At 47.6% G+C, this 24,864-nt stretch overlaps 1 protein-coding gene across 4 annotated transcripts in view; it reads right to left on the bottom strand.

The window, feature by feature from the left end:
• EDEM3 (ER degradation enhancing alpha-mannosidase like protein 3) overlaps positions 1–24,864 on the bottom strand; it is a 51,160-nt gene that overhangs the window by 22,315 nt on the left and 3,981 nt on the right. For all 4 annotated transcript variants that reach the window (XM_064148075.1, XM_064148072.1, XM_064148073.1 and 1 more), the window contains exons 3-9: positions 15,523–15,623; positions 10,621–10,660; positions 8,159–8,271; positions 5,784–5,937; positions 4,035–4,169; positions 2,430–2,535; positions 1,773–1,870 (exon numbers count right to left, since the gene is read on the bottom strand). In XM_064148075.1, the coding sequence (XP_064004145.1) occupies positions 1,773–1,870; positions 2,430–2,535; positions 4,035–4,169; positions 5,784–5,937; positions 8,159–8,271; positions 10,621–10,660; positions 15,523–15,623 (747 nt within the window). The remainder of the gene's footprint in view (positions 1–1,772; positions 1,871–2,429; positions 2,536–4,034; positions 4,170–5,783; positions 5,938–8,158; positions 8,272–10,620; positions 10,661–15,522; positions 15,624–24,864) is intronic.

The raw sequence follows: 24,864 nt of genomic DNA, 5'->3' as shown, positions 1-24,864 counted from the left end.
ACTTTGACAAAGGAGCAGTAAATACTGAAAAGCTCCACAGCACTACACACAGGATAAACATCAATTTTTCCAAGTACTACACATTCAGAGTACTATGTTCAGCAGCCATGTGATCAACAAGTTACTGTCACAGTTCAGACACATTTGTTTTGGCTGAATCAGTAAGCACATGCTAATTAAAGCTGAAGCTGCTTTCTCTGAACCAGAGCATTCTGAAGCAAACACATCTCAGGAGGAGAAGGGGGAAAAAGAAAAACCCAAAGCAGCTGGAGTTGGTGTCTCAGAGGACTCTTCAAACCCACTAACTCACTTATCAGCTTGCTAATTTCCAGTTCTATAGAGCCCAAGACAGGAGTTGCCTTTCTTGCTTTCTGAAGCAGAGTCATGACCACATGAGCCAGATTGATGGGAATCATTTAACAGACATAACTGAGGCAAAATACAGCAATAGAGGCTGCAAGTTAGGAATAGGAAACCATAATTACATTTCATATGTTGCAACAGGCCTTAAGCTACTGAATTATTCCCATGTTAGTATTGCTCATGATCACAGAAAATCAGTTTATGGTATCAAATCTTGCTCTTTTCAATAGGAAAAAATGCTTTCATGAAAGCATAATGATGCTGACAAGGCTGCCCACTAACTTTGTGAATTTAGTTATTTAAGTGTGGGTTTTTTTTAGCTTATAAGTGTGCTAAGATGTGTAGTGAGCCTCAGGATCTGCAGTGCAAGATCCAGACTTTGATTTTCAGATCTTCTTTTGTTGCTTCAGGATAGAAGGGAATTGTGCATGGCTTGTAAGCTGCCTTACAGAAGTATTTACACTCTCCAAGCTGATCTTGAAATACAGTTTCACCTATGATCATGGAATCATAGAATCAACCAGGCTGGAAGAGACCTCCAAGATCATCCAGCCCAACCTAGCACCCAGCCCTATCCAGTCAACCAGACCATGGCACCAAGTGCCTCATCCAGTCTCTTCTTCAACACCTACAGGGACGGTGGCTCCACCACCTCCCTGGGCAGCCCATTCCAATGCCAATCACTCTCTCTGCCAACAGCTTCCTCCTAACATCCAGCCTAGACCTCCCCTGCCACAACTTCACACTGTGTCCCCTTGTTCTATTGCTGGTTGCCTGGGAGAAGAGGCCACCCCCCACCTGGCTACAGCCTCCCTTCAGGGAGTTGTAGACAGCAATGAGCTCAGCCCTGAGCCTCCTTTTCTCTAGGCTAAACAACCCCAGATCCCTCAGCCTCTCCTCACAGGGCTGTGCTCCAGGCCCCTCCCCAGCCTTGCTGCCCTTCTCTGGGCACCTTCCAGCACCTCAACATCTCTCTTGAATTGAGGAGCCCAGAACTGGACACAGCACTCAAGGTTTGGCCTGACCAGTACTGAGTACAGGGGCAGAAGAACCTCCCTTGTCCTGCTGGCCACACTGTTCTTGATCCAGGCCAGGATGCCATTGGCTCTGCTGCCCACCTGGGCACACTGCTGGCTCATCTTCAGCCTACTATCTACCAGTACCCCCAGGTCCCTTCCAGAAGATTCTGATTGTCACTGGATGGGGTTAAAATAGTTGCTTAGGTGACAGTTCTCCCAAGATTAACAGAAACTCACAGCAAGAGCTGGCACTAGACACACCAGAAGCAACAGAAATTCTGCTAGAGATCCCTTCTTCACAGGCTTCTCAGACTAACAGCTGACTGACAACACAGTCAGTCTTAAATTTGGCTGGCAGAAGGCACAAACCTGTGCAAGGTGTAAACTCACCGTGTTAAATCTCTCCAGGAAGCTGTCATCTCCCAGCAAGACATAGGCTTTTAATAAATATTCATAATAGGAATCTATGCCTGCTCCAACTCCACTATCTAGAAAACAGCAGAGAATGAAAAACAAAGGTGGGCTTTAGGTGCTAACCATAAGGGTATTTTTTTTCCTTGCTTTCATTTTGATTTCAAAGGCTTTTTCAGTAAAAGGAATTAAGGCACAGATGGATGCAAGGGCACAATGCTGGATGTCTGTGTTAAAGGCTTTGCAGCATCAGTGCACGTTGGGACACAACCAGGCACGCACTGAAGTCAGCTGTTTCACTTGCCTCACGTGAACACATTTCCACTGGCTGCCATAACCACAGACTCATTTAGGTGTTTTTCCCTAGGAATATCTCAGAATTTACCCCAGAGCATTCCCCTCAGTGTTAAAGTGAATCAGAGGACACAAATGAAACGAGTTTCTCTACCAGAACAGCCTTTCAGAGCAAAGCTCAGCCTTGTTCGAACAGGTTTCTCCAGCACTGAAATGAGGCTACTCCACCTACCCAATTAAGAGCTTTCAGTAAGGTAGGGAAGGGTGCTGGGGACAGTGCCTCAAGGTTTTCTTGCCCACAGCCCCCTGTAGGGAGTGACTCTAAGGCAGAGTGCCACCCACCTTTGCGAACCCAGTCGCCAGTATGAATGTTAATGGTGACTCCCACTAAGTTGCTGCTGCGCTGCCGCTTCTCCCAGATAAAGTCCAGGGCTTTCCGGGCATATTCCTGCAACAACAGCAAACACTCAGTACAGGAGAGCACACAAACACTCAGACCAAAGGTGCCTTCTTACCTCTCTTAGTGCCATGGTCTAGTTGACTGGATAGAGTTGGACTGGATAATCTTGGAGGTGTCTTCCAACCTGGTTGATTCTATGATTCCATGCTAGGAAGTCCTAAGGTGTTTCCTATCTAACTGTTATAAAACTCAGTGCTACTCAGAGAATCATAGAATCAGACAGGGTTGGAAGGGACCACAAGGATCAGCCAGTTCCAACCCCTCTGCCATGCTCAGGCATCTCTCCTCTTTCAGTTCAATCCATTCCTTCTCATCCCATCATAGAATCAATAAGGTTGGAAGAGACCTCCAAGATCATCCAGTCCAACCTAGCACCCAGCCCTGGCCAGTCAACCAGACCATGGCACTAAGTGCCCCATCCAGGCTTTGCTTCAACACCTCCAGGGACAGTGACTCCACCACCTCCCTGGGCAGCCCACTCCAATGCCAATCACTCTCCCTGACAACAACTTCCTCCTAACAGCCAGCCTAGACCTCCCCTGGCACAACTTGAGACTCTGTCCTCCCCTTCTTCTGTTGCTGGGTGCCTGGAAGAAGAGAATGATCCCCACCTGGCTACAACCTCCCTTCAGGTAGTTGTAGACAGCAATGAGGTCACCCCTGAGCCTTCTCTTCTCCAGCCTAAACCACCCCAGCTCCCTCAGCTTCTCCTCCCCAGATTTCTTGTAAGCCCCCTTCAAGCACTGGAAGGCTGCTTTAAGAACTCCCCAAAGCTTGCTCTTCTCCAGGCTGACCAGCCCCAACTCCCTCAACCTGTCTCCATGGGGGAGATGCTTTAGCCAGCTTTTCTTCTTGTCAGTCCTGATCCCAATATCCAAATAGGATGCAACAATTACCCTTTAGCTAGCCTTTAGTGTAATTATCTTGTTTACTTTCATCATACTGTAACTACTTTTATTTAATATAATTTCTTCTGGTTTTGACCTTTTAAAATGAATAAATCAATCAAATTAATACTTAGGAAAAAAGGTCACAGGATCACAGGCTTACAGGTTGTTAGGGGTTGGAAGGGACCCAAGGAGATCATCGAGTCCAACCCCCCCTGCCACAGCAGTGCCACACAATCTAGCACAGATCACAGAGGAACACATCCAGACAGGCCTTGAAAGGCTCCAGAGGAGGAGACTCCACAGCCTCTCTGGGGAGCCTGTGCCAATGCTCTGGGACCCTTACAGTAAAGAAGTTCCCCCTTGTGTTGAGCTGGAACCTCCTGTGCTGCAATTTCCACCCATTGCTCCTTGTCCTATCCCAGGGAGCAGTGAGCAGAGCCTGTCTCCCCTGCTCCTGGCCAGTCACTTTTTATGTATAACAACTAAGACATGCACCCATTTAATGAAGCCAAAATTGGTTGTCCAAGTTAACAGAGATGTAACACTAATGGATAGCAAACAAAGAAACAAACAATCAAGGTATCATGGAAAGCAAACCTCAAATATAGCTGTTCCTGTGAATCGGCTTAAAGCTGCAAACTCAAGGATCAAGGTACCTGCACAAGCTGTACAGGTATCAGTTTCTGTTCCTGTCCTTGCTTCTGGATGTCTTACTCCAAATTTTAAGTTAACCTAGGAAAAAAAGAAGTCAGAGATATCATCTTTATTTTTACTCCTTGCACTCCTGTTAGAGGTTTGTAGAGCAGCTAAATAATCTATGCTCTTTTCCTAAGAGCAAGGCAAAAAACAATCCCACAGCTCCTTTCTGGTTTGCTCTGTTTTACCACCTGCTGTCAACTCCAGCACACACATAGAGTTCTGGAGAACTACCCAGAATACTCAACCATCCAGAACAAGAACTGGCCCAAGGAGATGTTACCTGATTCACTGGAGATATGGATTGAAGGATATCATCCTGAAAATCTAAGTCTAGCAATTTATATACTCTCAAGTGTGTGTGCATATATATACACACAAAAACACTCAGTCTCAAGCTGTGCCAGGGGAGGTCTGGGCTGGATGTTAGGAGGAAGTTGTTGGCAGAGAGAGTGATTGGCGTTGGAATGGGCTGCCAGGGAGGTGGTGGAGTCACTGTCCCTGGAGGTGTTGAAGCCAAGCCTGGATGAAGCACTTAGTGCCATGGTCTGGTTGATTGGCCAGGGCTGGGTGCTAGGTTGGACTGGCTGAGCTAGGAGGTCTCTTCCAACCTGGTTGATTATATGATTCTCTATGTAAGCAAATCAGGAACTCAGAAGAACTTTCCAAGTATCTCTCTCCACCTGGTTCCAGAGAACACTTGGTAGGTGGACCTGGTTTTGTTGCAGGCACAACACTAACTCTACTAATTAACTAATACTAACTGTATTCTGGAGAGGAGCCTCTCAGCAGAGGACTGCCAAACCCTGAACATTCTGAATTAGACATTTTCACCAGGAAAATGCTGATTTACTGACCCTCAACTTTGAATTGATGGTAAAATTTCCAGTCGAAGTCACATCTCACAAAATTGATGGGAGATATGCACAGGAAGCAGATTTCTGTCATTTAAAGGACATGATGAAAGGTTTTTTACATAGAATCAACCAGGTTGGAAGAGACCTCCAAGATTATCCAGCCCAACCTAGCACCCAGCCCTATCCAGTCAACCAGACCATGGCACTAAGTGCCTCAGCCAGGCTTGGCTTCAACACCTTCAGGGACAGTGACTCCCCCACCTCCCTGGGCAGCCCATTCCAATGCCAATCACTCTCTCTGACAACAACTTCCTCCTAACATCCAGCCTAGACCTCCCCTGGCACAACATGAGACTGTGTCCCCTTCTTCTGTTGCTGCTTGACTGCAGCCTCCCTTCAGGGAGTTCTGCTCTCTTGAAAAATGTGGCTGCAGCCCATGAAGATGAATCAGTTCTCTGGTGAATTCTGAAGCAAATGCCTGTGATATGTTCTAGTCATTATCTTAGTGAGAGATATGTATCAAAACAAAAATAGCTCTCCTCAGCTATTTGGTGCTGCCTACAGGTAGTATGGAGTAGACCAAGATCAGCCAAAATTCCTGCTTTTACTGTTTATCCACAACAAACCATATTAGAGTTTCCAGAGCTGCAAATGCAGGGATTCAGAGAGCCTAAATCAGTATTTTATCACCTTAAACAAATGTCCAAATGACTTTAGAAACAGAGATAAAACCAAATTGACAAAACTTGTGCTTACAGAAGTAATTCTGAATTGCAGAAAGCAGAGGACTTACTCTTGGATAAGGGAGACCACTGGTGGTGTTAAAAGCAGGTAAAAGTTTGTAGCCCAGTTCCTTTGCCATGTGAAGAAGTTCACCATTGTACCACTGCATATATTCTCCTTTTTCTTTCAGCATAATTGCCACTGAATGCCCACCTAGGAGACCTCTAAATACAAGAAAAGAATATCCACATCAACAGAAGTTATATCCATCTCAACAGCAACATTAAAATCATACAATCATAGAATCAAGCAGGTTGGAAGAGACCTCCAAGATCATCCAGTCCAACCTAGCACCCAGCCCCACCCAATCAACCAGACCATGGCACTAAGTGCCTCAGCCAGGCTTTGCTTCAACACCTCCAGGGACAGTGACTCCACCACCTCCCTGGGCAGCCCATTCCAATGCCAATCACTCTCTCTGACAACAACTTCCTCCTAACATCCAGCCTAGACCTCCCCCAGCACAACTTGAGACTGTGTCCCTTTCTTCTGGTGCTGCTTGCCTGGCAGCAGAGCCCAACCCCACCTGGCTACAGCCTCCCTGCAGGTACTTGTAGACAGCAATGAGCTCTGCCCTGAGCCTCCTCTTCTGCAGGCTGCACACCCCCAGCTCCTTCAGCCTCTCCTCACAGGGCTCTGCTCCAGGCCCCACACCAACTTCATTGCCCTTCTCTGGACACCTTCCAGCACCTCAACATCTCTCTTGAATTCAGGAGCCCAGAACTGGACACAGCACTCAAGGGGTGGCCTCACCAGTGCTGAGTCCAGGGGCACAAGAACCTCCCTTGTCCTGCTGCCCACACTGCTCCTGAGCCAGCCCAGGATGCCATTGACTCACTTGGCCACCTGGGCACACTGCTGCCTCAACTTCAGCTACTCTCTACCAGCACCCCCAGGTCCCTCTCTGCCTGGCTGCTCTCAGCCACTCTGTCCCCAGCCTGTAGTGCTGCTTGGGGTTGTTGTGGCCAAAGTGTGGAACCCTGCACTTGGCCTTATTCAATCTCATCCCATTGGCCTCTGCCCACCCATCCAGCCTGGCAAGGTCCCTCTGCAGGGCTCTCCCACCTTCCAGCAGATCCACACCTGCTCCCAGCTTGGTGTCATCTGCAAACTTACTGATGCTGGACTCAGTCCCCTGTTCCAGATCATCAATAAAGACACTGAACAGGACTGGATGTGGCACCATTCACTGCCACTCTCTGGTCTCTGCCATCCAGCCAGTTCTTGATCCAGCACAGAGTGAATCTGTCCAAACCATGAGCTGCCAGCTCCACAGTTTAGGCACCTATGGACATAACTCTGCTGTATTGCCAAGGCAATATTGAGCAGGCAACTCCCAGTTATGCTCAAGGTTTGCTGCCAGTGTTTCAGAAGCAATTCTTGTTTAGGATCCCATTCTAAGCTGCAGAGGACTCCCTGACTCATCTATATAGTTAATCAAGAACACCTCTAAAAAGTGCATTTAGAATTGTAGCTAAAAGGGAGTGGGAGTTGGCAGGGACCTCTGGAGACCATCCAGTACAACTCTCCTGTGAAAGCAGGGTCACCCACAGCAGGCTGCCAAGGATCATAATGTCCCAGGGAGTTTGGAATCTCTCCAGGGAAGGGGACTCCACAGCCTCTCTGGGCAGCCTGCTCCAGGGCTCCAGAACCCACAGCAGAGTTTTTCCTAGGTTCTAGTTTGTGCCCATTGTCCCTTGTCCTGTTACTAGGCACCACTGACAAGAGTCTGGCCCCATCTCTTGCCCCACCCTGCTTTAGCTCTTGCTGAGCACTGATCAGACCCCCTCTAAGGCTGCTCTTCTTCAGGCTAACCAGCCTCAGGTCTCTCAATCCTTCCTCTTCAGAGATGTTCAATAGTAGCTTTAAAACTAACCTGCTCTAGGCTAGGGTGTCCCTGCCCATGGCAAGGGGCTTGGAACTAGATGATCCTCGTGGTCCCTTCCAACCCTGGCTGATTCTGGGATTCCACTCCTGTGCTGAGCAGCATATTGGACTAGAGACCTGCAGAGTTCCCTTCCAACCTGAAATAATCTATTACACTAAGTATGGAAATGTGCTACCCACCAAATCAAGTGTTGAACAGTGTACTTCAGAAGCCTCTTTCCATTACAAAAACACACTGCTACCTCAGCAGGAACAATCTCTTTTAATTGCAGCTGTAGCAAACAGCTACACCTGCAGCAGTGAGATGGGGGTCAGCTTGACTGGATGAGTTCCTGCCCCATGTCTGACAGCCTTGCTTAGGGCAGGTGCTAACTGACACAGGCACAACTGTTGTAAATGAAGCAAGAGAGCACAGAAAGTTGTGCCTTCAAGACATTTCTGTACCAAACCCAAACCAAACACATTTAAAGGAGTTTAGAAAAGGTAAAGGTTACTCACCCAAGGACTCTTATGTTGGTTTCAAAGACAGACACAACTATGTCATTGTCTAAATTCACATCCTTTATTACTTTCCTTACAGCCTCCTCAAACTCTTTGGTTTTATTCAACACCTGCAATACAAATGCAACCAGGTGATGAGGTTTCAACAGCCACACTCAGGTGCAGAAGAACAAGTGCAATGAATTAAAAAAGGAAAAGCATTTAAACATGCCTTACACTGATGCTGTGGTCCTGCAGGGACACACTCTGACACTGTGCAAGCAGACAATAGTTTTTCTCATGAGACACATGAAGGACAATAAAAGCTGTACACAAAGTCACTGAGAGTGTACCTAAATTATCAGCCAAGGACTTGTTTGTTCCTTCTGCTCACATGCCATGACTGCAGTGGAACAGGACTCAGCAGGCTGTGCTGCTAGAGTGGGCAGAGATTGGCTTATTCCAAAGCCTCCCATATTTGAGAGGAATTCCTACCCATGAGCTAAGGAGCCACACCTTTAAAGTGTAGTGAATTGTTCTAGCAGCTTTTCTCCTCCAAGTGGTTTTCTCCTGGTGCCTGAAGAACAGCTGGGGCATTTCACAGAGTGGTTTGGCTTGGAATGGACTTTTAAAGGTCATCTAGTCCAATTCCTCTGCAGTCAGCAGGGACACCTGCATCTACAGCATATTGGTCAGAGTCGCAGCCAACCTGACCTGGAATGAGAGATCTACCACCTCTTTGGGTAACCTGAGCCAACATCTCACCACCTGCACTGGCAAAAATCCTTCTCTCTAGTCCAAATCTCCCTCTGTTGAGTTTGAAACCATCACCTGGGTCCTGTCACAACAGGCCCTGCTCAAAAGTCCTCTTTAAGTACTGAAACACCACAAGAGGTGGAGTCACCATCCCTAGGGGTGTTGAAGCAAAGCCTGGCTGAGGCACTTAGTGCCATGGTCTGGTTGATTGGCCAGGGCTGGGTGCTAGGTTGGACTGGATGAGCTTGGAGGTCTCTTCCAACCTGCTGGATTCTATGATTCCATGATTCTAAGAAGGTCTCCCTGGTGCCTTTTACTCTCCAAATTGAACAATCCCAACTCTCAGACTGTCCTCACAGCAGAGGGGTTCCAACTTCTTTTCACATTGTACTTGAGTTTAGTTCAATCAGTCTTTAGGAATCTTTGTCCAATTCATTATCATTACATTCCTTATCCTAAGTGCCTTTAAATTCCACAAGTGTCAATCCTGCTTTAAGACAAGAAAGCATTAAACAAACCACAATAATCCATTTGAGTGTCTGGAACAGAGTGGAATCCTTTAAGAGGTGGAACATAGGAAGTTTGACAACAATTCCTAGCAAACATGACCAAGGCTGCATTTACTTTAAAGTATATTTAAGTGGAAGCAAATTCAGACATGAAACATGCACAATACAATTAAAAAACTTTAATGATTCAGTAGTTGCTAAGAGATGTTCACCTGCAGCATTGTATTTTAGACTGCATGGGAGGGAAGCTCACATGTTGCTTTAAGTCAGAGCCCAAAGAAAAGCAAGTTAAGAAAGCAGCAATGAAAAGCAGAAGAACTGCTCTAGTTTTCTTTTGCAACAAACTCCAAACAATACCACTGAAAGAGTTGGGGCTGTGCAGGCTGGAGAAGAGGAGGCTCCCAGGTGACCTTCTTGTGGCCTTCCAGGATCTGAAGGGAGCCTACAAAAAAGCTGGGGAGGCACTTTTTGGCTATCAGACAGGGACAGGACTAGAGGGAAAGGAACAAAGCTGGAGATGGGTAGGTTCAGACTGGATGTGAGGAGGAAGTTGTTGAGCATGAGAGTGGTGAGAGGCTGGAATGGGTTGCCCAGGGAGGTGGCTGAGGCCCCATGGCTGGAGGTGTTTCAGGCCAGGCTGGCTGAAGCTGTGGCCAGGCTGCTCTAGGGTAGGGTGTCCCTGGGCATGGCAGTGGGGTTGGAACTGGCTGCTCCTTGTGGTCCCTTCCAAAGCTGCCTGATTCTATGATTCTATGAACTAAGTCTCCCAGTTGATAAATAAACTCTTTGCTTCTCTGTGGATGGTAAGAGCTCCCACACAACCAAAGCACACTGCTCACTGCAGGTTTCATTCTGCAGAAGATAGGCAGCACTGCTGCATTATCCTATGGGGAAGGAAGCTTCTTCCCACACTGTAAAAAAGCACCAATTAAAGTGAGGAGTTTAGCCAACAAGTGTAGAACTCTTACAGGGATCTGCTCACCTTGCAGTCCCTTCCAACCCTGACTGATTCTATGATTCTATTGCAGCCATCTGGAAGGTCTTACAAGCAAAAGCCACTTTAAACAGGTAGCAAAGATCAAAGGTGAAGAATAATTAGTCATTTTGATGTATCATTTAAACACATAGAGATCTAAAAATAAGTCAGAGCATCAAAAGATGAAAACAGAAACAATCTTTCTGTTTTATCAAAGTTGATCAATAGACAAAACTTACCACAAGAGTGTCCAAGGTGTCAATCAAGGTCAGAGAGAATCTGTGAAATGAAATATAGAATAGATTTACTGTAGACATTAAAGCATTTCTAATAGCAGCTAAATTCCCACAGATCACTAACTGCTAATAAATTAGTTGTACACAAGATGTTTAAAACTCCCTGTGCAGTTTCTTCCCTTCATTAGTGGCCAGAATAGGAGCTGTCTGAAACAAGCTATGATTATAAAGACACCATGAGAGTGGTGAGAGGCTGGAATGGGCTGCCCAGGGAGGTGTTTGAGGCCCCATGGCTGGAGGTGTTTAAGGCCAGGCTGGATGAGGCTCTGGCCAGGCTGGATGAGGCTGTGTGCAGCCTGCTCTAGGGTAGGGTGTCCTTGCCCATGGCAGGGGACTTGGAACTTGATGATCCTTGTGGTCCCTTCCAACCCTGACTGACTCTATGATTCTATACTTTCAATTACTGCAAAGCCTTCAGACTTTAAATGTTTATTCTAGTTTCCAACCAAATACTCTTAAACCCAGTACTTGGTTTAGTAAAGGACTTGCCAGTGTGAAACTAATGGTTGGACTCAATGATCTTGAAGGTCTTTTCCAATCTAAGAAATCTTCTGATTGTGTAAAAATGGTTCAAAGCCTTTTGATAAACTACTTGGATCTTCCTCTACAAAACTTATTAAGTTATAGCATAAAGATCTAGGAAGATCAAAAGCCATTCCAAGCTAAAATTTCTCCTCCCAGAAAGTGCTCCAATTACCTATTTCAGATAAAAGCTGTTAATTGGTTGCAGTCAAGCTCAGTGTTAAAATCAGTGGTGAAAGACTAAGGAAAATGGGGTTATCATGTTAGGAAACTTCTCTGTGGGATACAATGGAACAGCAAAGGGCCAGTAAGCAGGGCCTGAAGGTACATAGCAGCTCCTGAGCTAGGAAGAAGTGGACAGCCTAGAGCTCTTCAACCTGCAAAAGCTTGCATTTATACACAGACTCTGAAATTACACATCAAATGAACAAAGCAGATGAGAATCTCCTCTTTGCTGTTGCTCTCAGCAAGTTTCACTCAATCATGAAATCACTGAATCGTAGAACCAAGCAGGCTGGAAGAGACCTCCAAGCTCATCCAGTCCAACCTAGCACCCAGCCCTGACCAATCAATGCCACCCAGCACTAGCAAGTGACAGGCCTAAAAAGACACTTATTCCATAAAAAGAAAACATCAGGTCAAATCCATAATCCCATGTAGATCCAGAGAGTGCTTGAGGTTAGAAAAGACCTTTAAAGGTCATCTAGTCAAACCACCCTGCAGTCAGCAGGGACATCTGCAACTAGAGCAGGTTGCTCAGAGCCCCAACCAACCTGACCTGGAATGGTAGTAGGCTGAAGATGAGCCAGCAATGTGCCCAGGTGGCCAAGAGAGCCAATGGCATCCTGGGCTGGATCAAGAACAGTGTGGCCAGTAGGACAAGGGAGGTTATTCTGCCCCTGTGCTCAACACTGCTCAGACCACACCTTGAGTGCTGTGTCCAGTTCTGGGCCCCTCAGTTCAAGAGAGATGTTGAGGTGCTGGAAGGTGTACAGAGAAGAGCAACAAAGCTGGTGAGGGGCCTGGAACACAAATCCTATGGGGAGAGGCTGAGGGAGCTGAGGTTGTTTAGCCTGGAGAAAAGGAGGCTCAGAGCAGAGCTCATTGCTGTCTACAACTCCCTGAAGGGAGGTTGTAACCAGGTGGGATTGGTCTCTTCTGCCAGGCAAGCAGCAACAGAAGAAGGGGACACAGTCTCAAGTTATGCCAGGGGAGGTCTAGGCTGGCTGTCAGGAGGAAGTTGTTGTCAGAGAGAGTGATTGGCATTGGAATGGGCTGCCCAGGGAGGTGGTGGAGTCACTGTCCCTGGAGGTGTTGAAGCAAAGCCTGGCTGAGGCACTTAGTGCCATGGTCTGGTTGGCTGGATAGGGCTGGGTGCTAGGTTGGACTGGCTGAGCTTGGAGGTCTCTTCCAGCCTGGTTGATTCTATGGCTCTATGAATATACAGCAGGCTGGTGCCCTGGAGTGAAGCAGAACTGAGCTAGCTGTCTCACCTTGGCATTCTGTGATTGCAGTGGCTTAGAGAGAATGACTGAGAAGCCAGTTGGCAAGAAAAAGGATTACATAAGAGAAGTCATAAATAATAATATAGGTAAGTACTAGGCACTGTCCCTGGGGGTCTTCAAGAAAAGACTGGATGAGGCACTTAGTGCCATGGTCTGGTTGATTGGATAGGGCTGGGTGCTAGGTTGGACTGGATGAGCTTGGAGGTCTCTTCCGACCTGGTTGATTCTATGATTCTATTCTATGAATGGAAAAAAACATACTCAAGTTTGGGGTCAACAACTACAAGAAAGAAACTGAGGTGCTGGGGCAGAGAATACCATCAAAGGTGGTCTGAGAATGGGTACTGTGAGGAGCAGCTCAGGGAATTGGGGTTGTTTAGGCTGGAGAAAAAGAGGCTGGAGGAGACCTGGCTCTGCACAACTCCCTGAAAGAAGTCACAGTCATATGGGGGCTGGTCTCTTCCCCCTACTAACAAGTGATAGGATGAGAGAAAATGGCCTCAAGCTGCACCAGAGGAGGTTTAGGTTGGCCATTAGAGGAAATTTCTTCACTGGAAGTGTTCTCAAACACTGAAAAAGGCTCCCCAGGGAGGTGGCTGAAATCCTCATCCCTGGAGGAGTTTTAAAAGACACAGAGATGTGGTGCTGAGGGACACAGCTTAACACCAGCCTTGATGGAGTTACAGAATGGTTGGACTTGCTGACCATAAAGGCTTTTTCCTACCCAAATGATTCTATACAGACAACACTAAATACTTCAGAGAATTCAGTGCAGCCAGGAGGCTGACAGGTATTTTTACTCAACATTACTAGGCAAAAAGGAGGTCATTAAGAAGAGTGCATGACCAGGACTAAAAACACATTTCCCTGACACTTCTTTCTCATCAGGCATAGCTCTCAACACCTCCAAGGCAGCAGGCTTAAAAAGGAATTCTAGACTAAGGAGCTTTCAGATTAGAACAAAAAAATAACCAAAACAACAGGCTGAGCATCATTGAGTGAATTAGGAGTACTTAAGACAAGCATCCAGCTTTAACACTGTTCTGTTTAGAGACATTAAGCAGTGACATCAATAAAAAAAACCCTCTTGACCTATTCGTTATTAAGCATTTGTTCTATCAGCTGTACACACAGACAAGAAATGAGTAACTTACTGACAGACTCAGGGTAATTCAACTCTGTTCAATTTCACAGAGGAAAACACTCCTTAAATCTACATTTTGCTGGCCAAAGCATCAGTACTTTGGAATATAGAAACATAGAATCAACCAGGTTGGAAGAGAGCTCCAAGCTCATCCAGCCCAACCTAGCACCCAGCCCTGGCCAATCAACCAGACCATGGCACTAAGTGCCTCAGCCAGGCTTTTCCTGAACACCTCCAGGGACAGCAACTCCACCACCTCCCTGGGCAGCCCATTCCAATGCCAATCACTCTCTCTGACAACAACTTCCTCCTAACATCCAGCCTAGACCTCCCCTGCCACAACTTCACACTGTGTCCCCTTGTTCTATTGCTGCTTGCCTGGCAGAAGAGACCAACCCCACCTGGCTACAGCCTCCCTTCAGGTAGTTGCAGACAGCAATGAGCTCTGCCCTGAGCCTCCTCTGCTGCAGGCTGCACACCCCCAGCTCTCTCAGCCTCTCCTCACAGGGCTGTGCTCCAGGCCCCTCACCAGCTTCATTGCCCTTCTCTGGACACCTTCCAGCACCTCAACATCTCTCTTGAATGGAGGAACCCAGAACTGGACACAGCACACAAGGTGTGGCCTGACCAGTGCTGAGTACAGGGGCACAAGAACCTCCCTTGTCCTGCTGGCTGCACTGTTCCTGAGCCAGCCCAGGATGCCATTGGCTTTCTTGGCCACCTGGGCACACTGCTGCCTCATCTTCAGCTACTACCTACCAGCACCCCCAGGTCCCTCTCTGCCTGGCTGCTCTCAGCCACTCTGTCCTCAGCCTGTAGTGCTGCTTGGGCTTGTTGTGGCCAAAGTGCTGAACAAGGCCAAGTGCAGACTTCAGACTCCTCCCATTGGTCTCTGCCCACCCATCCAGCCTGGCCAGGTCCCTCTGCAGGACTCTCCTACCCTCCAACAGCTCCATACCTGCTCCTAGCTTGGTGTCATCTGCAAACTTACTGATGCTGGACTCAATCCCCTGGTCCACATCATCAGTAAAGACACTGAACAGGACTGTGCCCAGCACTGATCCCTGGGGCACGCCAGTAGTGCCAGCTGCCAACTGGACATGGCACCATTCACCACCACTCTCTGGGCCCAGCCTTCCAGCCAGTTCTTGAGCCATATCAGAGTAGCATAGTAAATATAAGCTATCTTAAAAGAAAAACATGAAGTGTTTCTATGCCTGAAACCACGTTTTCTACTCAGGCTGTCACACACATGATAATCATTTGACTAATTACATTTTCAGAGAGCTTCCTGCTACTACAAAAAAGCTTCTTCAATATCACTTTTAGGGCCAGCGTAAGGGAAAGCTGAGATAGGTTGGACTGGATGATCTTGGAGGTCTCTTCCAACCTGGTTGATTCTATGATTCTATTTAACCCTTCTCACCTCTGTTGAGCAGACGAATTCTGCCAACAGACTGCCAACAAACACTGTCAGCTCACAGCTGGAAGCCTTTGGATCTCATTCCCTGGGCAATTCTTTCGCTGGTTACGATTTCACCTTCGTTAACATGGTAAGAGGAAGTCATAGAAGGAAGGGGTTTGTGTCAAGTGAGCAAACAAGTGTTATGTGCTGCAGCCTGTACTGCCATCCCTGGGTGTTTCTGTGGCACAGCAGCCTTTTCCAACACTAACTTTCCCAAGGCGTCGTCCACGTCCCCTCGACTGGGCTCCTGACCCCGCACTCGTCCGCGGCACGTTAGAGGCATGAGCTCATCCGCTGGGTACGCGTGCTCCTGTGGGAAACAAAGCAGGGGACAAGTTACAACTGGCACAGCCACTCCAGCTGCTCTTCAGAGCACCAGAAAACCAAGCCAAACTAGGCTGCCCTTCAGAAAAACCTGCCTGACAGTCACAGAGGATTTGGGGTACCTCTGGAGGTCATCCTGTCCAATCCCTCTGCCCAAGCAGGGCCGAAGCACCTCTGCTATGAGGAGAGGCTGAGGGAGCTGTGGTTGTTCAGCCTGGAGAAGAGAAGCTGCCTTCGAGTACCATTAGGAAGAAGTTCTTCACAGAGAGAGTGATTTCCCATTGGAATGGGCTGCCCAGGGAGGTGGTGGAGGCACTGTCCCTGGGGGTCCTCAAGAAAAGCCTGGCTGAGGCACTTAGTGCCATGGTCTGGTTGATTGGATAGGGCTGGGTGCTAGGTTGGACTGGATGATCTTGGAGGTCTCTTCCAACCTGCTTGATTCTATGATTCTATGATTCTACAAGAAGGCCTGTTCTAGTGACAGGATAAAGGGGAACGATTGGAAGCTGAGGCAGAGCAGGTTGGACTGCATGATCTTGGAGGTCTCTTCCAACCTGGTTGGTTCTATGGTTCTCTGAGAGTAGGTTTAGACTGGATCTTAGGAAGAAGTTCTTCAGTACCATGGTGGTAAGGCTCTGGAACAGGTTGCCCAGAAATGTTGTGCATGGTCCCTCCCTGGAGGTGCTCAAGTCCAGGATAGATGAGGCCTTAGCAACCACATTGAATTGTGAGGCATCCCTGCCCATGGAAGGCATCTGGAGCAGATGATCTCTAGGGTCCCTTCCAACCTAACCCATCCCAAGACCTAGCGCAGTTTGCCCAGCATTATCTCTAGATAACCTCAGAACATCTCCAAGGAAGACAAGTCCACAACCTCTTTGGGCAACCTGTGCCAGAACTCAGCCACCTCCACAGTTAAAAAGTGTTTCCTGCTGTTCAGAGAGAACCCACCATGTTTCAGTTTGTGCCCACTGTCCCTGCTTCTGCCAGTAGGCACCAATGAGAAAGGTTTAGCTCTGCCTTATTTACAGCCTCCCTTAGGGTATTTCACTGCACTGAGTCTCTTCTTCTCCAGATGGAACAGCCTCAGCTCTCTTGGCCTTTTCCAACCACCTTTATGACCCTTCATTGGACTATCTCTATCTGCTGCACATTGCTGACTCATGGTAGACTTGGTGTCTGCCAGGACCCCCAAGTCATTTTCTGCAGAGTTGTCTTCCAGCTGTGTGGCTGGAAGTGATTTAAACTGTTAACAGAGTACCAGGACCTCTTTCTAACCTTCCAGAGAAGGCTGGGACAACTAACAGCACATCAAAACCCCCACAAAACTCTCAATAACCAACTTGATTCTTTAATTCTGCCTCTTCTGCAACAAGATGTAGATGACACTTCCACTAACTTTCTGGGCAGAAGTTACCATCTCAGAGACAAGTTTAAAAGCTAATGCAGGCTTTATCATGGCTGGCATGGAAAGGAAAAATCAGAGAGAAGTCAACTTTGAAGTAGCTTCAGAAACATTTCCAAATCATAGAATTACAGAATCAACCAGGTTGGAAGAGACCTCCAAGATCAGCCAGGCCCAGACCATGGCACTAAGTGCCTCAGCCAGGCTTGGCTTCAACACCTCCAGGCACAGAGACTCCACCACCTCCCTGGGCAGCCCATTCCAATGCCAATCACTCTCTCTGACAACAACTTCCTCCTGACAGCCAGCCTAGACCTCCCCTGGCACAGCTTGAGACTCTGTCCCCTTGTTCTGTTGCTGCTTGCCTGGCAGAAGAGCCCAACCCCACCTGGCTACAGCCTCCCTTCAGGTACTTGTAGGCAGCAATGAGGTCTGCCCTGAGCCTCCTCTTCTGCAGGCTGCACACCCCCAGCTCCCTCAGCCTCTCCTCACAGGGCTCTGCTCCAGGCCCCTCACCAGCTTCACTGCCCTTCTCTGGACACCTTCCAGTACCTCAACATCTCTCTTGAATTGAGGAGCCCAGAACTGGACACAGGAGTCAGGGTTTGGCCTGACCAGTGCTGAGTACAGAGGCAGAAGAACCTCCCTTGTCCTGCTGCCCACACTGCTCCTGAGCCAGCCCAGGATGCCATTGGCTCTGCTGCCCACCTGGGCACACTGCTGCCTCATCTTCAGCTACTCTCTACCAGCACCCCCAGCTCCCTCTCAGCCACTCTGTCCCCAGCCTGTAGTGCTGCTTGGGGTTGCTGTGGCCAAAGTGCAGAACCCTGCACTTGGCCTTGTTCAGTCTCTTCCCCTTGGCCTCTGCCCACCCATCCAGCCTGGCCAGGTCCCTCTGCAGGGCTCTGCTACCCTCCAACAGATCCACACCTGCTCCTAGCTTGGTGTCATCTGCAAACCTACTGATGCTGGACTCAATCCCCTGGTCCACATCATCAGTAAAGACACTGAACAGGACTGTGCCCAGCACTGATCCTTGGGGTACACCACTGGTGCCAGCTGCCAACTGGATGTGGCACCATTCACCACCACTCTCCAGGCCCAGCCTTCCAGCCACTTCTTGAGCCACATGAACACAAGTGACTCAGGGTCACAATCAGCAGCAGATAAGAAAACTCATAATGTAAAATAATAAATGGGGAAATAACTACACCAGGCTCAACAAAAGCTAACATTCATTGAAGAAAAGCTTTCCAAGACTGAGCCTTTTCCAAATACAACTTTTCTTGGGTTTAAAGAGAGACATTGCCAGCCCTGGGGGGAAAGCAATGGTCACTGGGGGAAAAGCAATGGTCACTGGGGGAAAAGCAATGGTCACTGGGGGAAAAGCAATGGTTACTGGGGGGAAAGCAATGGTTACTTCCCATCCTTCTAGAAACAGCTCTCTGCAGAGCAAGCTGTGCTGTGCTATTACTTCTTGTCAGTCAGGCAGAAATAACAGGAGTGGCACTGCTGCTGAAGTCAAACACAGTCAATGAAGTGCCTGCTCCTATTCCTTCCCAAGTCAACACAACCTCTGTAGGTTAACACTATCCTCACAGGGAGATATCAAGAGATTCCAATTGGAAATTAATTGTTGTGTAAAAAGAGAGGTTCTCTGGGTAAAAACTGGCTGAGAGCCAGGCCAAAGCGTGGCAGGGAATGGAGTTAACTCCAGTTGGTGACCATCCACAAGTGGTGTTCCCCAGGGCTCAGCACTGGGGCAGTTCTCTTTGATTACCTTTATAAGTGAACTGGAAGAGGGGACTGAGTTCACCCTCAGTAAGTTTGCAGACCACACCAAGCTGAATAGGAGGGTTCATCTAATTGAGGGTAGAAAGGCTTTACAGAGGGACCTGGACAGGACAGATTGATGGGTCAGGGACAATGGAATGAGGTACAAGTGCCAGGTCATCCACTTGGGTGGTCCTGCCATTACAAGACCTTGTCAATAGTCCCTCCTCAGCCTTCCTGTAGGTCTCCTTCAGATACTGAAAGGCTGCTATAAGGTCTCCTCAAAGCCTTCTCTTCTCCAGGGTGCAGAGCCCAAACTCTCTCAGCCTGTCCTCATAGCAGAGCTGCTGCAGCCCTCTGAGCATCTTTGCAGACCTCCTCTGAACTCACTCTAACAGTTCCATGTCCTTCTTGTGCTGGGAACTCCAGAACTGCAGACAGAGCTCCAGGTGGGGTCTAACAAGAGCAAAAGGGCAGAATCTCCTCCCTTGCCCTGCTGCCCACACTGCTCTTGCTGCAGCCCAGCACAGGGTTGCTGTCTGTGCTGCACTCACACTGCAGGCTCACATTGAGCTTTTTATCAACCTGGCTGTGGCCAGGCTGATCTAGGGTAGGGTGTCCCTGAGCATGGCAGGGAGCTTGGAACTAGATGATCCTTGTGGTCCCTTCCAACCCTAACTGATTCTATAATTCTAAGTAACAGAACTCCCTGAAAGCCTTTGGGTACTGTCTGAAGCTGCAGGTAGCCCCACGAGTCAGGAGATAATTTTGTGAGTAAATGCTTACAGCCTCTTGTAATTCTCCATTGCCTTCTGCCATAAGAAGAAAGGAGCTCCTTGAGTCCATCTAGTGAGCTGCAAGTGGTATATTGGCCACAAGAATCTTCTCTTCCAGTCCAGTTAATGGTTATATTTTTGGTGGTTATTTCTAGATCTAGTTATTAGCTGTAAAATGTTTCCCTAACTGTGCCAAAACCCCATTATTATTAAAATCAGTGGTTGGGGATGGAGAGAGATCTGAATATCAAAGTTAATAAACAATATTAATTTAAAACAATAGTGCATTTTAATTAAACAGCATTAATAAACAATATTAATTTGGGGAAAATATCATCTTGTATTAATCAATTATCCCTTCGTAACAGCGGGACAAAGGACCTGGGCTCATCTAGCTTGAAAATCAGGAGGCTGAGGGGGGACTGGCTCACTGCAAATGAAGAAGAGTGTGTCCAGCAGATCAAGGGAGGCTCTCCTTCCCCTCTACTCTGCCCTGCTGAGACCTCATCTTGAATACTGCCTTCAGTTTTGGGCTCCCCAGTTGAAGAGGGACAGAGATCTGCTGGAGAGGGTCCAGTGGAAGGCTACAAGGATGATGAGGGGACAGGAGGGCATGGCTGATGAGGAGAGGCTGAGGTACCTGGGGCTGTTTAGTGTGGAGAAGAGAAGACTGAGAGGGGATTTAATCAATGTTTATAAACATCTGAGGGCTGGTCTGGATGGGGGGACAGGCTCTGCTCACTGCTCCCTGGGATAGGACAAGCAGCAATGGGTGTAAGCTGCAGCACAAGAGGTTCCACCTCCACACAATGAGGAACTTCTTTCCTGTAAGGGTCCCAGAGCACTGGCACAGGCTCCCCAGAGAGGTTGTGGAGTCTCCTTCTCTGGAGCCTTTCAAGGCCTGTCTGGATGTGTTCCTCTGTGACCTGATCTAGATTGTGTGGTCCTGCTGTGTCAGGGGGGTTGGACTCAATGATCTCCCTGGGTCCCTTCCAGCCCCTAACACGCTGTGAGCCTGTGATCTCCCTGAAAAGAGGTTGGAGCCAAGTGGCAGTCAATCTTCTCCTGCCTCAAGTTGTGTCAAGCTCCAAGGAGGTTTAGGTTGGAGATGAAGAACAATTTCTTTCACAAAAGGGTTGTCAAACCCTGGAACAGGCTGCCCAAGGCAGTGGTGGAGTCCCCACCCCTGGAGGGATTGAAAAGCCATGCAGATGTGGTGCTGAGAGAAGTAGTTTAGTGATGACCTGGTGGTGCTGATTAATGGTTGGACTCAGCGATCTTACAGCAAGTCCAACCTAAACAATTCAGTTCTGTTCTGAACTACACCTCCACCAGGAGCCCAATACAAGTGATTTGGGATGGAGCTTCTCTAAGGAAATTGCCTGCTGTACTGTGCTCTCCAGTTTTACTTTTAGCAGAGAACATGTGGTGGGATAAAAAGTTTCAGCTACTGTACTGAAAGAGCAAGCAAACCCAAAGTCTTTCCAAATAGATGGGACAAAAATAATCCATATTCAAACATGAAACAGAGGAAAAGAAGGAACAACCTTCTATAAATAAACAGCTCTTACAGCAACCTCTTTTGAAACTGATGGTTTGCTTCCCTATCTACCATCCTCCCAAGTGTTTTAGCCTTTGCACAACTCTTTGTTATCCTCAAGTTCAACAACAAAAGCCAGAATCTAGATCATTTTAATATAGATCAGATGTTTCTGAGTATCTGTGCAAAGTGTTCAGAAAAACACATTAAAGAAATACAACACAAAAGCAATGTCAAAACTCAGATCTCTGATTTAAGTCCAGGAGAAAAAAAGGTGATAAAAATGCTGGAGAAAATGGACTTCTAGGCCTACAAAATCATGTGGAACTAGAAGCAATAGGCTAAAGAAAAGTTCACTTGTTGTAGGTCTAGGGCAGGAAAAGCTTCTAGGTCAAGTGATTTCCCAACTTGGAACTTCTCTCCATTGAAGTGACCTCAAAGGAAGGTAGCAGGGCCCAGTAAATATAAAACACAGCACAAACATGACACAGTTCTGGGAAATTATTATACAGAGCTCAGCAGATCCTCTGGAATTTCTGCACATTCTGACCCAAAAAATGCTGCTGCCTCGTGTCAGGGCTGTAAATTCAGGGTAGCACAGTACTTGAAGAATCAAAGATGCACTGATATTAGTACTGTGAACCAAGAAACACCTAATGGCCTCCAGGGACTGACACTTCCACATATTCCTCTGAATCATAGAATCAACCAGGTTGGAAGAGAGCTCCAAGATCATCCAGACCAACCTAGCACCCAGCCCTGGCCAATCAACCAGACCATGGCACTAAGTGCCTCAGCCAGGCTTTTCCTGAACACCTCCAGGAATGGCAACTCCACCACTTCCCTGGGCAGCCCATTCCAATGGCAATTCCAATTCCTTCTGACAGTCAAGAAGAAGAAAAAATGCTGATTAGTACAAACTTTATTTAAAGACTGAAAAAAAGAGCAGCTTTTTACATAAAGCACAGCACTTGAAGAATGAAAGAAGATGCACTGCTACTAGTACTGTGGACCAAGAAACACCTACTGGCCTTAAGTGACTCACACTTCCACATATTCCTTAGAGTCATAGAATCAACCAGGTTGGAAGAGACCTCCAAGCTCAGCCAGTCCAACCTAGCACCCAGCCCTGTCCAATCAACCAGATCATGACAATAAATGCCTCATCCAAGCTTTGCTTGAACACCTCCAGGGATGGCAACTCCACCACTTCCCTGGGCAGCCCACTCCAATGCCAATTCCAATTCCTTCTGACAGTTAAGAAGAAAAAAAATCCTGATTAGTACAAACTTTGTTTAAAGACTGAAAAAAAGAGCAGCTTTTTACACAAAGCTTCTGTTAACAAGTGAATGAAAATGAGAAAAAAAAGGAGAAGAAGACTGGATGATCCCCAGAGGTCTCTTCCAACCCCTACTATGCTGTGATCTCAGGGACAGGAGAGTTTCCCCCATTGCATGTAAACATGAGCCCTCAGTCTTCTAAATTCACAAGCCTGTAACATGTATTAATAGCAACAGAAAAGCACAGCTCCTCAGCTGGCTGTTTCAAAAGCAGCTGCAAAAAGACCTGATTCTTTGTGAGAACCGAGCCTGATGCCCTAATCTTTGCTTCAGCTTTGAACAAACAACTCATACTTCCCTGTTTGTTCAGTGCTCCAGGATACGTGGCAAGTCAATATCCTTTTGGCTTCCAAGTTTCCAAGATCACTAAAGTCATTTTTCTCTTTCATCCAGCAGGTTTTTTTTTTGCTTCAGAAGAAAAAACTACCAGTTTGCAGCTTAGTGCACAAGGAACAGCAGAAGCCTAGATCCTTGCCACTGGTTTTATTATATATGATCCAATTTTGCTAAATATTTAACAGTTTTTACCTTGGAATGCCATGGGAAATGCAAGCTAAGTTTTTTTTCCCCCCATGGAACCAGGTCCCAAGCAGCCAAAAAGCCTGATAGTGGTTAAAGTGCTAAGGTGCCAAAAGCAAGAGCTGATGGTAAGAAGAAAAACTAGAGCCACTTGGAAAATACTCTTGCTTGGCTTTCTATTCATTCTGGAGTTCTCCAACATGGAACTTATAAGCTTTTGACTTTACATATTAAAGTGTTACAGCATAAAAGAGAAACTGGGCCATGTGGCAAGATACTGCCAAGGGACAGTGGTTTGTCCTGCAGGAACTGGGGCAACTGAAAAAAGAGGGGTTTCTGCAACAGCCACCCAGCATGTGCACAGACCGCTAACAAAGTCAGCAAGGATGTGCTCTTAGTACTTTTCCTCTTCACATTGACAGTTTCTCCTCAGCAGTGTCTTGCTTTTAGTGTGCATCTGCAAGTAACTATGACTCGAGGAAAGTCACCTCACGCTAATTCTTTACTCTGAAGCAAACCTGAAACAAGCTAAGGTATTTCAAGGTTGATTAGAGTGCAGAATGGTTCACACAGCCAGGATGTGAAGACACCTGCACAGAAAATCACAAGTCATACCAAACCAGACCACAATGAGTGTAGCTAACTGTCATATGACAGTCACATACTCAGACGAGGCTGTAAGTATGGCTCCAGATCCCCTTTTGGCTCACCGAGCTACATAACAGCATCTAACAATGTACCTCAGAAGAATACTGCACACTTTTTTTTACCCACAAAATAAGAGCAGTTTGTATTCTCCAGAACCTGCTGACTACAGACAAGTTTTCTTGACCTACCTTTTCCCAGTATTTGTTAGGAGTCTGGAATTTCAGCCTAAATACAGAATGAGTTCCCTTTCCAAGAGTGATTTCTGTGACACAGGTTTCCTGCAGTAGCAGTTTTTTCTGGCATTTAGAATCATAGAACCAGGCAGGGTTGGAAGGGACCACAAGGATCATCTAGTTCCAACACCCCTCCCATGGGCAGGGACACCCTACCCTAGAGCAGCCTGGCCTTAAACACCTCCAGCCATGGGACCTCAACCACCTCCCTGGGCAACCCATTCCAGCCTCTCACCACTCTCATGTTCAACAACTTCCTCCTCACATCCACTCTGAATCTCCCCACCTCCAGCTTTGCTCCATTCCCCTCAGTCCTGTCACTCCCTGAGAGCCTCAAAAGTCCCTCCCCAGCTTTTTTGTAGCCCCCTTCAGATGCTGGAAGGCCACAAGAAGGTCACCTGGGAGCCTCCTCTGCTCCACACTGAACAGCCCCAACTCTTTCAGTCTGTCCTCATAGCAGAGCTGCTGCAGCCCTCTGAGCATCCCTGCGGCCCTTCTCTGGACATGTACCAGCACATCCACATCCTTCTTGTAACAGGGGCTCCAGAACTGGATGCAGTACTGCAGGTGGGGTCTCACCAGAGCGCAGCAGAGGGGGAGAATCACCTCCCTGGCCCTGCTGCCCACACTTCTGCTGCTGCAGCCCAGACTCTGCTTGGCTTTCTGGGCTGCAAGTGCACACTGCTGGTTCATGTTGAGCTTCTCATCCACCAGCGAACCCCAAGTCCCTCTCCTCAGGGCTGCTCTCCAGCCACTCACTGCCCAGGCAGATTTGTGCTGGGGATTGCCTCGACCCAGATGCAGGACACTGCACTTGGTCTTGTTGAACCCCCTGAGGTTGACTTGTCCCCACCTCTCTAGCCTGTCCAAGTCCCTCTTTCCAAAGATGAACACTGTTCATAGCTTCATGTGAGATAAACTGGTTTGAAACAGATGAGGCAGAGATTAATAAATGTTATTGCCAGCTATAGCTATTCTTAGCTACTGTTCTGA

The sequence above is a fragment of the Pogoniulus pusillus genome, chromosome 8 (assembly GCF_015220805.1).
Source record: "Pogoniulus pusillus isolate bPogPus1 chromosome 8, bPogPus1.pri, whole genome shotgun sequence".
Lineage (NCBI taxonomy): Eukaryota > Metazoa > Chordata > Aves > Piciformes > Lybiidae > Pogoniulus > Pogoniulus pusillus.
The sequence above is the reverse complement of the archived record's forward strand: the minus strand, read 5'-3'. Positions and strand labels throughout refer to the sequence as shown.